Source organism: Xenopus tropicalis, chromosome 4 (assembly GCF_000004195.4).
Source record: "Xenopus tropicalis strain Nigerian chromosome 4, UCB_Xtro_10.0, whole genome shotgun sequence".
Lineage (NCBI taxonomy): Eukaryota > Metazoa > Chordata > Amphibia > Anura > Pipidae > Xenopus > Xenopus tropicalis.
In genome coordinates this window covers 94,570,481-94,586,395 of record NC_030680.2, presented here as the reverse complement: position 1 = coordinate 94,586,395, position 15,915 = coordinate 94,570,481, and the positions used below count along the sequence as shown (strand labels likewise).

At 38.3% G+C, this 15,915-nt stretch overlaps 1 protein-coding gene across 1 annotated transcript in view; it reads left to right on the top strand.

The window, feature by feature from the left end:
• The first annotated feature begins 447 nt into the window (after nt 1-447).
• trabd2b (Trab domain containing 2B) overlaps nt 448-15,915 on the top strand; it is a 157,782-nt gene continuing 142,314 nt past the window's right edge. Inside the window, exons 1-2 of the mRNA XM_018093581.2 lie at nt 448-1,155; nt 2,150-2,710. Coding sequence (XP_017949070.1) covers nt 1,033-1,155; nt 2,150-2,710 — 684 coding nt within the window. The 5' untranslated portion in view covers nt 448-1,032. The remainder of the gene's footprint in view (nt 1,156-2,149; nt 2,711-15,915) is intronic.

Sequence of the window (15,915 nt, the reverse complement as noted above, 5' to 3'; positions counted from 1 at the left end):
CTAAATTTAACCCAGATCAATGTATTGCCCATTAGGAAGCTACACATAGGGGTAGATTTATCAAAATGTAAGATTAGAGTTTCCAAAAACCCCATAGGAATCAACAGAAAGCTGGTATTTTTAACTCATTTCTCACATTGTAATAAATCTGACCCAAAGGTCCTTTTGTCACTCTCTTCCTCAGTGATTAAATACAATTCATTCAAAATGGTGGTAATGTGGTTGGAGCTGGAAATCTTCTCACTTACCATGATATACATAATAAACTTGGAAAAATAAGATGCTTTTTAGTAAGCAGAAATTTTAAATTAAAGATATCCCGGAAACACTAATGTATTTACAAAAAAAAAACGAAAAAGACGCAAGGGCTTTATTAACCATTGCCTGTATAAAAAAAAGTGGGAGAGTTGCAGTTTACCGACGCTCTGGACTTTTCGAAAGACAAGGGAACGAAGGAAAGAATAATACGAGTGTGAATTTGTTGGGGGTGGGGGTGAGACCTCCCATGGACTGCCTGACTGAGTAGATAGTGCAATAGTGATTGGCAGCACAGAGATAGAAGCGACAAGCCGCCACAGCGGGAGGAAAGCCTGTCTGTATCTGGGTGGATCTAGCGGCAGGAGAGCTGGGTGGCTGCCCCCTCTAGTGGGAGGAGAGCTCTGACAAGGAGTTTACATGGGACACCAAAGTGAGTGGAAGTTGCTCTCTTCCCAGCTGTTGCAGGGCAGTGTGCGATATTGACATGCAGAGCTGTACCCGCCTTTATCTGCCTCTCCAGATAGAAGCACCCACCACTTCGCCATCCCATCAGCACCCCCTCAGCCCCGTGGATTCTTCCTGCCCAGTGCGACTTGTGACCATCGGAGCCGGTTTATTGAAGTGAGCATGGGGGAACCCTGCACTTCGCTGCTGTATCATCCCTTGTGAGAAAGCGCAGGCAGTTCCCCAGTCACACAGACAGTCACTGCCGGCAGCAGCCTACTCACTTCTTTGCACTTGCTCAATGTGGAAGAGCTGAACTAGGGGGACTTTATGGGAAAAACAATGTGGGCTAGGGCAGTGTTCCTCTGCTTCTCGGTGGGCACGTTACTGTGGCAGGAGGTCCTGACTAGGAGAATCCCAGTGGACACCGGTCAGTGTGGGCTGCCCAAATCGGTGAGTGCATTGCTTCCCCCATTTAGCCCAGTCACTTTGCTGATGTGCACTATGGATATATATAGAAACGTAGGCTGCCTAATATGTCCTGTATGTCGGGGTCGGGTATGGTGCGTGTGTCACCATTATAATTATTACTAATATATTTAGGTGTGTATGTCCATAGACTAATTATACTGGAGGCTGATTTCAAGTAACAGCCTAAATTGCTGCGATTAAACCATATTATCACTGGGCAAAGTGGTTTGTGAAAAAGTTGAGACTTAATTAGTCTGCTTTTGGGTGAGGGCAGACAGTACAAAAACTTTTGACTGAAATCCTATTTATACAGAGTGATCCCAGTTAAAGGGTTATGGTTTAGTATCTGTGCACCCCACTGTTTCTGTTAATAGGTGTACCTAATCAATGGGCTTCTGTTTGCTAAATGACTTAAACTGGTCCTACACATTCAGATGAGTTATTTTAACGACAAACATTTGGATATTGTTCATACGTTTTAATGCAGCTATCTAAAACTAACTAAACTAACATTCAGATTGAAATTGTAGGATTAAAGTCTAACAAATCTGACTATGTTTTGGCCATTAATAATTGGCAGACAACAACTGTACAAAAACTATGTCCTGGAAATAGATTGTAGATCACCCATGGATATCATCCACCTATCAGCCAGTTTAAAGTAGATTGCAAACATTGCCACCTAATACCACTTTATCTGTCAATCTAGTAATCTTGTAATGAATTAGTAATATTACTTTTATAATACTTTACTGATATATTGGTGCTATATTCTATAGCGCTTTTTAGAGATTATTAATCTTCTCGACACCATTCCATGCCGCAATGGAGTTTACAATCTAAGTTACTATAGCACGATTGTAACCTATGAACAGTTTATTCTTATAGCAGCTATTGGAAGCTTTCCATCCACAAATGGCCCTTCTACCATATAAGACTTTTACACAGATAACTTAAATGTGGTTTTTCCATCTAGCAAGAAGATCTGAATTCCTTTCTTTGGACCGTAAGGAGGCATCCACCTGCCTATCTCTTTGGAACCATACATGTGCCTTATACAAGAGTTTGGGATTTCATACCCCAAAACTCCAAAAAGGCGTTTCATGACAGCAACAGTGTATACTTTGAATTGGACCTCACTGACCCATACACTATTTCAGCTTTGGCAAACTGTCAGATGCTTCCACAGGGGGAAAACCTACAGGATGTGCTGCCCAGGGATCTGTACAGGAGACTAAAGAGGCACTTGGAGTATGTTAAGCACATGATGCCTCACTGGATGACCCCAGACCAGAGGGGAAAGGGCCTTTATGCTGATTACCTCTTTAATGCCATTGCTGGGAACTGGGAGAGAAAGAGACCTGTGTGGGTGATGCTGATGGTAAATTCTTTAACAGAAGCTGATATCAGGTCTAGAGGTGTCCCAGTCTTGGATCTGTATTTAGCACAGGAAGCTGATCGAATGAAGAAGAAAACCGGGGCTGTTGAGAGGGTAGAAGAACAGTGTCATCCTCTCAATAGGTTAAACCTTTCCCAGGTAAGTGACTAGTTAATTGGTGATTTGTTTTCTTAATGCACCCTCTTGTGTACCCACAGCACAAATCATGTATACACACACATACATTTAACAAATATTATTTTATTTTTGTAATAAACTTTGGGAAACACATATTATGGACCTCAGATCAGGCATTGGTTACCAGACAGGATAGACAGGTAGGATAGGCATCACCCAGGCTGTCAGTTGCCAGTCACTGCCTTAGAGCAACATGTATGTATATATGTATATCTTTATTTATAAATCGCTACTTATGTACGCAGTGCTGTACAGTGGAATACATTAATACAAACAGGGGGTTATTAAGATAATAATAGATAAATACAAAGTATAACAATAAATACAAATAAATACAAGATACAGTTGCAATAAATTAAGAGTCAAAGATACAAGAGGATGGAGGTCCCTGCACTGTAGAGCTTACAATCTATATGGAAAGGTAACTTACAGACACAAATAGACAAATATAAGTGCTGTTGGTCACAGTGGGTGACACTACAATATAAGTGCTAGTTCCCAGATCAGGGGCTGTGCGAGTGCTCCAAAGGGTAGTCTTTAACATGCAGTTATGATTAGATTATGGATAAAATAAAAGACTTTTCATTCCAAATATACTGCTAGTCTGCTGTATGTATCCAAGCAGTAGCCAAAGATATAACTTGCTAAGAACAATTTTCAGGCTAAGCAATTCATTGCGAATGTGTGAATGCTAAATACATCTTGCTAGTAATTTGAAAGACTGTCTTTGGCATGCTGGGTATGCTCACTTTTTGTTTATTTAGTGCTGTAAAATTTTTACAGCCTTTTTCATTCTGGATTCAAAGTTTACATCTGATTTCTATACCATCTAAAAAGTTAAGTTTAAATAAGTACAAGAAAAGTGTGAGGCTGCCTTGTAAACTGGTTAAGAAAAGGTTTTCAATTAACCCTTTCAGTACTGCCTTTTTTGTTAAAGAGACATGGTGAGAATATAATCTACACATTTTGCACCAGGTCAAGTAACACATAACTTTTACCAGATATTTCCTTTTAAAAAGGTGCTACTGCTTGATTAGTTGCTGCAGATAATTATTTTATTACATAATCCATAAAATGTTCAAAATGAACCAAGGGCTCCCTGATTTGTATATTTATACACAGCCTGCACATGCTTACACATGTTAAGTTTACACATTACACATGTTAAGTTTAAAAACTAAACATATTCTGAGACAAGTTTACAAATTCTGTGTAGCAAACAAACTACAGCCACACCAACATTATCCACAGGGAAAACAATGAGCTGTACATACACAGAAACATGCTTTATCCAGACTGTATTATTCTCTGTGTGCTGGCTTTATAGACGCCTATATATTTCTTCTGAAAAAGCTTGCGAATAGCGACTGCAAGCTGGGTATTGTAGTGTGTATTTTTATTTTTATCAATATTTGTATCACATGGAAACTAAATAATACCATAACAAGTACTAAAATAAAGGTATCTTCTATTATTCTGTTTGCTAGTGACACTGACGAGCGTGATTCTAGATATGGAGCTGTTATTATAAAGGGAAACAAACACCTATTTATAAGGGAACGTAATCACTTACTTAGGTTCTCTTAGAGAGATAATAGCAGATGAAAGTTTTCAATTTTTGTGCGTGCTGAACTTCTACAGGCATATTGAAAGCTGCCATTCAGATTACCCTGGCTGATATAGGCAACAAAGACATGGGCAGAACAGCACCTTGCTGTGGCCAAAACATAAATGGTGTTAATTTTATGCAGTAGCATTTACAGTCTGATGTGCATGAGGGCTGTAACACGCAAGGAGGTTAGTTGCCCCACGATCAATCTCCTCTAGCAGTGGTAACTAATCTCCTCGCCAGTAGGAAAACATAACTGTCGCTTTGCCCAAACTTTCCTGGTAAGGTAACTTCAGGTGACTTTAGATAGCCAATGCAACACATATGTTTCCCTACTGGCAATTTACATTCTCACCAGTAGCTTTCAGAGAACATTAATCAACATTGATAGAGGATATTAATCATGGGGCAACTTATCTCCCTGTGTGTCATCAGTCTAAATGTAAATATTCTGACATAACTTGCTCTGTGCACATTATTGCCTATTTCTGTTAATTATTTTTTAGTCATAAAAAAAATAATCTCTATATATATATATATATAATATAATAATCTATATATATCAAGCATATTGCCCTCTTAAGCAGAACACACATTATGAGAGCATAACTAATGTATATTTGTACTATCAGTGTATGAGTTTTTAAATGAATGAAGCTGCTTTAGAGCTTTCCACAGTCAAATAAAAAAAAGATAACGCATAGGGGCACATTTACAAAAGCACGAACGCTCCGAGCGTATTTACGCCGATTTTTTCGGGCGTCCGCACGACTTTTTCGTACGGCACACGACTTTTTCGTCCGCCGCACAACTTTTTCTGACGTTTGCACGAAAAAATCGGAAAGGTTTTACCGCTGTTTACAATTGCTCGGAACGAAAATTTTGTGACTTTCGGATCGCCAATACGATATTATCGTGACTAATATGATTTTTTTGTAAGCATTTTCGTGATATTTGCGATCTTCCGAAATTTTCGTTTCCAATACAATTTTTTCCCATTCGTGATTCGGATTCGTGGATTAGTAAATGTGCCCCTTAATGTTTAAAAAGAGGCAAGCAATATGGCAGCTCTTAACCATGTCTATAAATCTGAAGAGAATGAATTTGATTTGCTCTACAGTGCACTGTATTTACTAATGATATACTCTATGCACACATTTATATCCTCTTTTGTAATCTGAACTGACAGGTTACTGTATTGACTGTATTGAGTGCTAAAGATTTTAGCTCTTGGAATGGATATATATACTGTATATATATATATATATATATATATATATATATATAAATATATATTTAAAATGTTTGCATAGTCCTATAAACGTGTGTGTGCCATCCTATGCTGGTTGGTTTTACAGCCAGAAGATTTCTTGAAAATATTTGAAGCTGAACAGTACTTGCTTGGTTATAGTTATAATCAAATGCAACTTTGTAACCCGTTATCTGGCAAATGTTCATTTCAACAACATTAGAGCCAAAGGCATGAAACTTTTGGCTTTCTGGCCAGTAATGCACAGGAGAGCAATCTAGCAGCAAGAGTTATAGTAGGCTATGTTCTATGAAAGAATGCAAAATACTGTCTGTATCCTGGAAAAAGCTTTTCGCTTGTGTTGTTGTTACCTTAGACTGAACTCATATAAATGCTGGTTATAGAATAGTCATGTCCAATCTGCCCCCCCCAGCTTTAGCTAAACTACGACTTCAAGTACTAGCTGATATGTACGGAACCAAGCTGAGCATAGTGTCACTATCCCCAAATCAAGTCCTCCTGTAAGCAACAGCTTGTAACACCAGGCTGACCAAAATTTGTTTGATCACAAACACTTGGGGCTTATTTACCAACACTGGGCAAATTTGCTCCTGGGTAGTAATCCATAGCAACCAATCAATGCTAAGATTTTTTGAGCCAGCCGCGGGTACAATTATGAAAGTAACAATGTGATTGGTTGCCGTGGGTTTGGTTACTGACTAGGTAAAAATTTGCCCAGTGTTTATAAATGAGCCCCAAGGAGTATATCTAACTTGAAACAATGTGGACCACAACAACCAGTCTTTAAATCCCTCTGGGACCTGATTTAGCTATTATTACTAAACATGTTAAATGAAACATTAAATTGTTTCATTCATGAACAGACTGTGAGCAGTTAAGCAGCAGATGTATAAATGTGTTGTTAAATTTACACCCAATTGGTGTAAAATTAACCACAACGTTTAGTACCAAACTATTTGGAACAGTGAGTACATGAGAATTTATGCAATTATAGTACACCAAAATGGACATTTTAAAGTCCATTAAAGGAGTGGTTCCCAACCTTTTTTGCACCACGGACCGGTTTCAAGCAAGACAATTTGTCCAAGGACCGGGGATGGAGGGTGCGGCGCAACTAGTGCTAGTTAAATGTTATATTATGCACTTTATTATTAATATTATTATTACATACAGCTTAATAAAGTACTTTGGTCCTTGTCGTAATCAGTAGAAATCTTCCTTGGCTTTGCATAGCTATTGTCATGGCTGTGTAACGCATCAGGGAGTTGGGATCACAAGTAATTGGGAGCAGAGGTGGCCCGGTTCAGCACAGCCCACGGCCCGGCACCGGTCCCCGGACCGGTGGTTGGGGACCCCTGCATTAAAGTCCATCCCACTGAAATAAGTAGGGCCTGTGTTGTAATTTTAGGCCTTGTGTTATGTAATTCTGCCTATTGTTTTCATAAATACGGTAAAGAAGTACAGTACAGTGCATCTAAAGATTAGTTTACTATTAAACTGCATATTCATGGGAAGATCTGCTCATTTGGTGACCAACCAGGTTGTAGGCCAAATCTGACTGATTTTGGCCCCTGGATCAGTGATCGAATCACATTGTGAGATGTGATCCTTGTATGCTAGGATTTTGTAACCAACTTGATCTGCCTGCTTTTCACTTACTAAATCCCCAATAAGTGTGCAAGAATAATAACATACATAATAAGATATTCCTTACTACACAAGCCTGTATATATAGTCTCATCAGATTAAAGTAAAAAGCAAAATACATTTGTAGTACAGGATCTATGTATTTAATTCCAGCTAAAGCAGTGTATTACAGGTTTCTGTATCCCCCCGATACTTGTGTAGGTTACCTCCAGGTACATCGGTTTCGTCCCAATCTCCAGAGACTTGCATGATAAAACTGACCACTGTATGTAAATGTGACAGGGACCTAATGGTGGCCATACACATTACAATTATGATCTTTTCTTTGACACAGGAAAAATTGTTCATAGAATACAGTAGGATTCAGAGCTGAATCATTAGATATGCAGGTAGAAACAAAAGAATTCTGCCCTTTCCTTGGACGGCTTTCAAAATTTTCCAACTAGCCCGACCAATGAGTCAACCGATATCCAAGGCCTTTCCCGATATCGGTCACCTCATCTCTAGCCATGGACATCGTATAACATACGATAATATTGTTGCGTGTATGGCTGCCTTTAGATTACAAGCTTATTATAGCAGGGACCGATGTCTATGATGAACAGTCTCTGAATAGTACTGTGGAATATGTCAGAGCTACTGTATATAAATGTCTCTTTTAACAATCAGATCTTTGAAAGTCAAATGAGGACAAGGACAACAACTTTTCTTTTCTTTTTGCTCAATTCTGTTCCATTGTTTTCAATCAAAGCAAAAATCATAATAATATTTAAAATAGTGGGATTACAAGGCATCTCAGTGCTGTAATTTAATACATTTGGTTTTCAGGATTTATAATTTGGTAATTACTGAATTAAAGACATCAAATTAAAGACTTCAAAACATTACATCATTCATAATGGTATGCGATCTGTTATCTGGAGTGCTTGGCATTGTGCCTTAAGGGCTCTGGCACACTGGGAGATTAGTTGCCCTCGGCAAAACTCCCTGTTTGCGGGCGACTAATCTCCCGGAGTTGCCTACCCCTGCCATCCCACCGGCGAACATGTAAGTCGCCGGCGGGATGGCAGACGCGGCGGGGCGATTTCAGGAAATCGCCGCAAAAGACTCGCACACGGGGAGATTAGTCACCCGCGACAAATCTCCATTGTCACGGGCGACTAATCTCCCCGAACTACCATCCCACCGGCGAAAATGTAAGTCGCCGGTGGGATGGCACACGCTGAGCAGGTGATTTCGGCAAATCGCTGAAGTTACCTCGCAAGGCATTTAAATATTTAAAAAACTAGGATGGCTTTGCCATAAGTCCAGATTTATCCTATCTTATCCAAGATACTTTCTAATTATTACAGAAAAAAATCTGTAAAATAATTAGTAATAAATGTAAAATATTTGGGGCAGTTTGACTATATTACAGCTAGTGGATCCAGTAGTAGTATAGCAGTACAGGTATAGGACCCATTATCCAGAATGCTCGGGACCAAGGGTATTCCGGATAAGGGGTCTTTCCGTAATTTGGATCTCAATACCTTAAGTCTACTAAAAAATCAATAAAACATTAATTAAACCCAATAGGATTGTTTTGCATCCAATAAGGATTACTTATATCTTAGTTGGAATCAGTTACAAGGTTCTGTTTTATTTCTACATAGAAAAAGGAAATCAGTTTTAAAATTCTGAATTATTTGATCAAAATGGAGTCTATGGGAGACAGGCATTCCGTAATTCGGAGCTTTCTGGATAACGGGTTTCCGGATAAGGGGTCCGATACCTGTACTGAGTTTTTTTTGTAGGTTGCAGGTTTACACACTGATTAGGAGTGATCTTTTGTTTCAGGCAGTTGTTCTCCAGGTTGTTCGGGGTAGAAGGATGACCCTTATGAACCATAGTTTTATTGAATGTGATCAGGGCTTTTAACAGGGCCATTTATCTTTTGTCCTTGAGCCACTCCACTGTTACTTTAGCTTTGTGTTTGTCCTGCTGAAAGATAAACTTTCATTCAGGCTTCAGTTCTTTGGTGGACCGAAACTGAAAGGTTGTCTTGCCATATTCCTGTGTATTTTGCTGCATTCTTCCTGAAAAGCAGCCCCACAGCATGCTGCTACCACCAGCCTACTCCTCTTAAGATGTGGGTCAGCAATATCAAGAATGACTGACCTTTATGTGAGGGTGGCACAAATGAGATATCTGCTTTTACATATTTTTTTTACCTCTACATTTATTTAATATTTTCAGTGGATTACCATTTATTTGCAAATTCAGTTGCTATTGAATTTCCTTTCTATTTTCTGCTTTATTTGAAACAATGTAGCCGTATCCAGCCAATTAAATGGATGGTTCACCTTTAAGTTAACTTTTAGTATGTTATAGAATGACCAATTTTAAGCAGCTTTTCACTTGGTTTTCATTATTTGTTCTTTTTATAGTTTTTGAATTATGTGCATTCTTCCTCTGACACTTTCAGGCTTTCAGTTGGGGTTCCTTGATCCCAGCAACCAAAAACCATGTGAAGCTACAATTTTATTGATATTATTACTTCTACTTATTTTTCTGTTTAAGTTCTCTCCTATTAATATATAGGAGACTTTAAACCCTAGCAACCAGATAACTGCTTACATTTCAAACTGAAGAGTTGCTGAACAAAAAGTGAAATAATTAAAAAATCACAAATAATAAAAAATGAAGACCAACTGCAGATTTTCCCAGAATATTACTCTCTGCATCATACTAAAAGTTAACTCAAATATGAACAACCCTTTTAATGACAAATAAGATATATATTTTTAACTTACATCCTGACATAACTAAAGACATAACTAAAGCTACTCTAAAACAAATAACATTGAAAGAGACCCAATCTAAAAAGAATAATTAATTTAATCTATTAACAAATAATAATAATAAAAAGTAAATTGGTAAGCAGAGATTTAAGAAAAATTGGATCCGGAGTATCCTGAAGGATTCCCAACATATTTTTAAATACTTTCCTGACTGATGGGAAAGTGTATTAATGATTCAACACATTTTTTAAAGTAGATCAGTACAAATCAAATTCATTAGAATGTAGCCATTTGCTTTGTTCTATTCACCCTCTCCAAATTGTTAATACCAGACCAAGTTGCAACATTTTTCTGTAATGCAGAAAACTTTCTGTTTGGCTTATTGTTATCCATATGTTGTAAAAGCCAAAAGCCCACCAACACCATTAACGAGTTTTAAATAGAGAGCTCCCTATTACTTTGTGTCCCCTAGCTTAAACATTCTAAATAATGCACAAGCTAGGGATCTTAGGTGTATTCATAGGATGCACTGGTGCATCCCCTCCAGAGTAAGACACAGTGCTTGAAGAACTATACTAGGTGCAGCAGTTGTGCTCATCTACAAAATTTATTGGGATGTTGAGCAACAAAAAAAAAATTAAACCCTGAAATAACACACTAGGCATCACTTCAAAACAGTACTGTTATACTGTTTGTTGCACTACCACCCCTCCCTGAACAAGGCTTTTGTTTAGATGTAGAATTGCTGCAATTTGCCTCCACTTAAGCTGGCCATACACGGTGTGTGGCGGATCTGACGATCGGTCGCACGAAACATCGCCAAATCGCCACGTGTGTGGTCACCTTTATACCCGAGGACTGCAGGTCTTAACAGAAGTAAAACTTATCTCCTTAATGAGGGGAGGCATTTTCACCCATATGTACTAATTCTCATAGACAGTAATGGGAAGGCGGAGGGGGTGGGAGGTTAAATTGGATGTAGATCTCTGTGAATTATAGCTATAAAATTTACCAGAAAGACTTGCTGATTATGTTGCCAGCCTCCTGCAAACACCTTAAATTAGAATTAGAAAAAAAAACCTAAATAAAATGCATTCTCTCCTTCGCTAGCAGAAATTTGAAAAATTAGTTGGCCGTACAAAGTGCATGTCACAACTACTTGTTGGTTTTAGAAGGCATTTTCCATTCAGTTAGTGAATTAGGCACCAGGCAATGACATTTGATGTTCAATATGATGCAGATCTCTTTGGCAGTATATATAACTAAGACCAGCTGATCTGCTATTTTAGACATGCCAAGAAATAAACTCGGAATGTGTGTTTGGGACCTTAGGAATTTGCTTGCCCAATAGGTTTTTGTCTATTCACAGAATTGTTACTGTCTGGCACAGACATAAGAAGATGGTGTGACAGCTTTAAAGTGTAGTGTAGATAGATTTTATGTAATGATCCGTGCAGTTGCATATTATCTGTTACAACCATTGTGGTATTCTTATGTACATTATTAAACCAAATTATAGCCTACAGTTAGTATATTCTGTGGATACATTGGTTTCATGCCAATATAATAATTTAATATTTGCTGCATGATTCATGTAGCTTATTTGACAGACCTTTGGCAAATAGTAAACCAGACAGGGCAAAGAAGACATTTTGTCTGGCCTGTCCCCACCAGAGCTGCATATTTAAAGGAGAACCTTGCAGGGGGTCAGGGGTGCTCAGATGTTTTTAAGGAATATTCACATAGATCAGTTAAAATTTAGGTGCATGCCACTAAATCCCCATTGGGATTAATTTTGTACTCCTACCATCCTTGCAAAGTATATGATTGCCAAACCATTATAATCATTATATGACAACATTTGCAAATTGCGTATACTGTGGCCACCTTTTGTTTTTGCCTCTTATCTTGTTGCCCCTTCATGCACTCTCTGCAGATGCGCCACTTAGCTGATCCAACACGTCACTGTTAATGATAGGGCTATAGGAAGGGAGGGGGGTGATGATGTTGAGAAATGATACAATCCAGACTTATTAACAAACACAATTGTATGCACTTTGACACATAAGATGCATTTGTGTCAGACACCTTTCCCCTTTGCACCTGCAATTTTGCTGGAATTTTGCTCCTACAACAGTATAGGTAGTTATTTGTTTGTTGACTGTGTCCTTTTCTTTACTGGGGTTTAAAATCTGAGCTGGCATGGAATCATTGTGTTTACACAGGACTTGAGTGGGGTTTCACATTTATATGTAACATTACGGATGCTTTTCTTCATTCTGATTATAAACAAACAGGGACAGATATCTATCATTTGCATCATTAATCTGCTCTTAGGGAGTTGCACTGGATACTGGGTACAGTTTTTACATGGGCTGTCTGGTTCAAAACTGCTTGCCTGGATTTTAGATTTCTGAAACCTGACAGGACTCTCCCTACTTAACATGTAATTCGGCAAATCACATGCTGCAGCATCATAGCCCCACCCCTGTTGTCTCCCTCATAAGTGTCACTGACCCGTTACTAGCTCTGCCCCCTTACATCACTCACTCTTATCTGTCCCCCTTAATGATCGAAAGGTAGCAATCCTAGCTGGTAAATCTGTTTCATTGTAAACTAGGTGTATTACCCCAGCTCTCCACTATAAATCTAAAGGAAGATTTAGTGCGAGAAAATGTAGTAAAAAACGGACACATTTGGTTACCACTTGTACAAGTCATGCGTAAGGTGATGTGCCTATTTAATGGAGGAGTATAACAACAACTATATACAATCAATGGCAAAAAGATGAATGACCCTTCACTCTGACCTTTTTGTACTAGTTTGACTGCTAACTGAGCAGACTTCAGGTTAATTTGGCCGTTATGGGTAGCCAAAGATCTACCTGTGTGCCCTTCTTTAGCCCTGTAACTTATAGAAACTAATCAAAAGTTTGCTTTCATTATTCTAGGTCAGTAAATGGTAAATGCCAATTTGTTGTTATAGATTAGAAAGCTACTATTGTCATTTTTATGTACATCTGGCCCACAGGCCAAAGAAAACCCTCTGGGGGGATTTTATGACCCCAGTAGGTCCAAGGGCTTCAAAGACAGCTTTGTATGACCTTAACATTTTAATATATAACCCAAGCCACATACACCCAACCTACTGGTAAACAGAATAACCTTAAATTCTACATGCCTGCAAAAATGTCAAGCAGTAGAAGACAAGTTGAAAGCGTTGTGAATCTGGTGTTTTTTGGCAGGCCTCCTTATCAAGCTTTAATCTGACGAGCAGGATATGGCAGGCAGAACAGAAATGGACAATCTTTAGCACTCTAGCTGCGTGCAACATATAGTGTGGGGGGTGATGGTCGGGCAGCTATTTAAAAAAGGTATGAGCTCTATGACAAATCATATTTCTATCAAGAAATGAAACAGATGTCTGGGACAGTCACTTCCTGCCTTTGGATATTAAAACATTAAACATAATGTATTTTAGTCTTGCTTTCTCTTTAAAAATATCCTGATATTCAACAAAATTGATGGTATACATTTTAAAATATGTTTAAAATCTATTTAAATTGCAAATATGATCAGCACAAAAGTATATAGCAATAAATACATTTATAGAACTGATCCCCCTTAAAAAGCTAAATGCATTTGAAGTCTGAGGAGCAGCTCAGGATCGTTAAGATGATTTAGCATTTTTTGCTGTCTGTTTATACTTCACATTTGGTTTTGAAATGAAGCCATAAAACAGCAAGCAAAATATAATAAAAGTTGAAATGGACTATACATCACACACATCAGTGCACGAGTACTTGAATGGTAGGGGGAAGAAAGGAGTGGTAACCTGCATTTAGTTTTCAGGACAAGAATAGGAACATCTGTTAACCTTATTTTAGGCCATTCTCATGCTATAAAACTTTGACATGGTGAACAGCATGTTTGTAAGTGAAGAAATGCTCTGTAGGTTTTGAGAGTTTCATATGAAGTAATTAAAGAATCCTCCAACTAATCAAACTATACAGTAAGTACACTATTTGTAATACTATAGCAATGTGATTGAGGCACTAGGGCTGCATTGGTTGCTTTAAAGGAATACTGTCATGGGAAAACATGTTTTTTTTTTTTAACACAAACAGATTTTTTAATATTTAATTTTGAAAATTCACATGGGGCTAGCCATATTCTTCATTCAGCCATGTGACCTGTGCTCTGATAAACTTCAGTCACACTGTACTGCTGAGCTGCAAGTTGGAGAAATATCACCACTCTCCCTTCCCCCCCAGCAGGCGATCAGCAGAACAATGGGGACGTAGCAGGATAGCAGCTCCAAGTAGATATCAGAATAGCACTCAATAGTAAGAAATCCAAGTCTGGCTTGCGACTCCTATAGTTACATGAGAGTAGGAGAAATAATAGGATACCTAAAAGCAATGTGTATCTCCTGAATCACTTAGATTTCCTTTTACTCCTGTAACCCACTAACTAAACACATCCTCCAGTCTAGCAGCCAGTAAAGAGATGGCATTGCTGGTTCCCATAGAAACTCAGCTCTAGCTGTCTGCTTCAATTTTTTTCTCCTAACTTCCTTTCCTGAGCTCAGCTCAAACAAAGCAGAACTTTTATCCGAGGCAGTTCTACCCGTGTGACCCTTTATTCATGATTAAATGTATGCTGAATAAGAGTCTTTGTGTGTATATGCTGTTTGCAGATTTTAATGTATCTGATTATACAGGGAAAAATGGCCACTGGGTGAAAGCTGCTATTTGCTTTAGGAAAATGTAATGGTGCTAGCAAATATATGGATTGGATGGGTGGGACTGGAACTGTCACGATCTTCTCACAACCTTTCTCCACACAAAAGAAAACAACCAGGAGGGGTATAATTTGCAAGTATTTATAATAAATAGATAAAAGACAACCCCTACTCTGATTGCTAAAATAAAATGCTAAATTGGTTTACTCCTTTGTTAAATACGTAATGGTGAACTGCAACTCACAGTTTAAAAAAGTAACACTTTACTGTGAGTTGCAGTTCACCATTACGTATTTAACAAAGGAGTACACCAATTTAGCATTTTAATTTAGCAATCAGAGAAGGGGTTGTCTTTTATCTATTTAATATAAATATTTGGGTGGGGGATACATGCCCAAGTGATGTACATTGTAGGCAAATGTAGGCTTTACATGTCCTTTAAGCACCCCATTTTCTGCAAAATGGAGCACCAAAACACTCAGAAACAACTCTCAACAGTCTTTAATGTGAATCACATGACAAGTGCTTGTGTTCTTACCAGGTAATAGTAGCCTTAAAAGGCATCATCTGTCTAAACCATTAATGCAAGCCAAAGGGATTAATTTAAAGTGATTCTGTCATGATTGTAGTTTAAATTAATAATTTACACTGTGTACATTGCAAATAATTCATTCTACTATAAAGCTATTCTACCCTGCACCAATAACTGCCCTATCCTGCAAACCACTTAGTATTTTAAATGCTTTAATAGAAAATACCTGCTTAAACTTGGCTTCCTGTCAATTGAACTACAGTGATACGGCAAAGGAAGGAGCTGCATCCACTATGCGGCGATCGATTGATCGAGCCTAGCCTGACTCCTTCCTATACAGAAAGAAGGCTAGGCTCGATCAGTCGATCGCCGCATAGTGGTTGCTACTCCTTCCTTCGCCGTATCGCTGTAGTTCAATTGACAGGAAGCCAAGTTTTAGCAGGTATTTTCTATTAAAGCATTTAAAATACTAAGTGGTTTGCAGGATAGGGCAGTTATAGGTGCAGGGTAGAATAGCTTTTTTACTTAAAAAATGTTAGTGTTACTTTTCCTTTAAGACGAGCCAGCAGTTTATCAAAGAACATG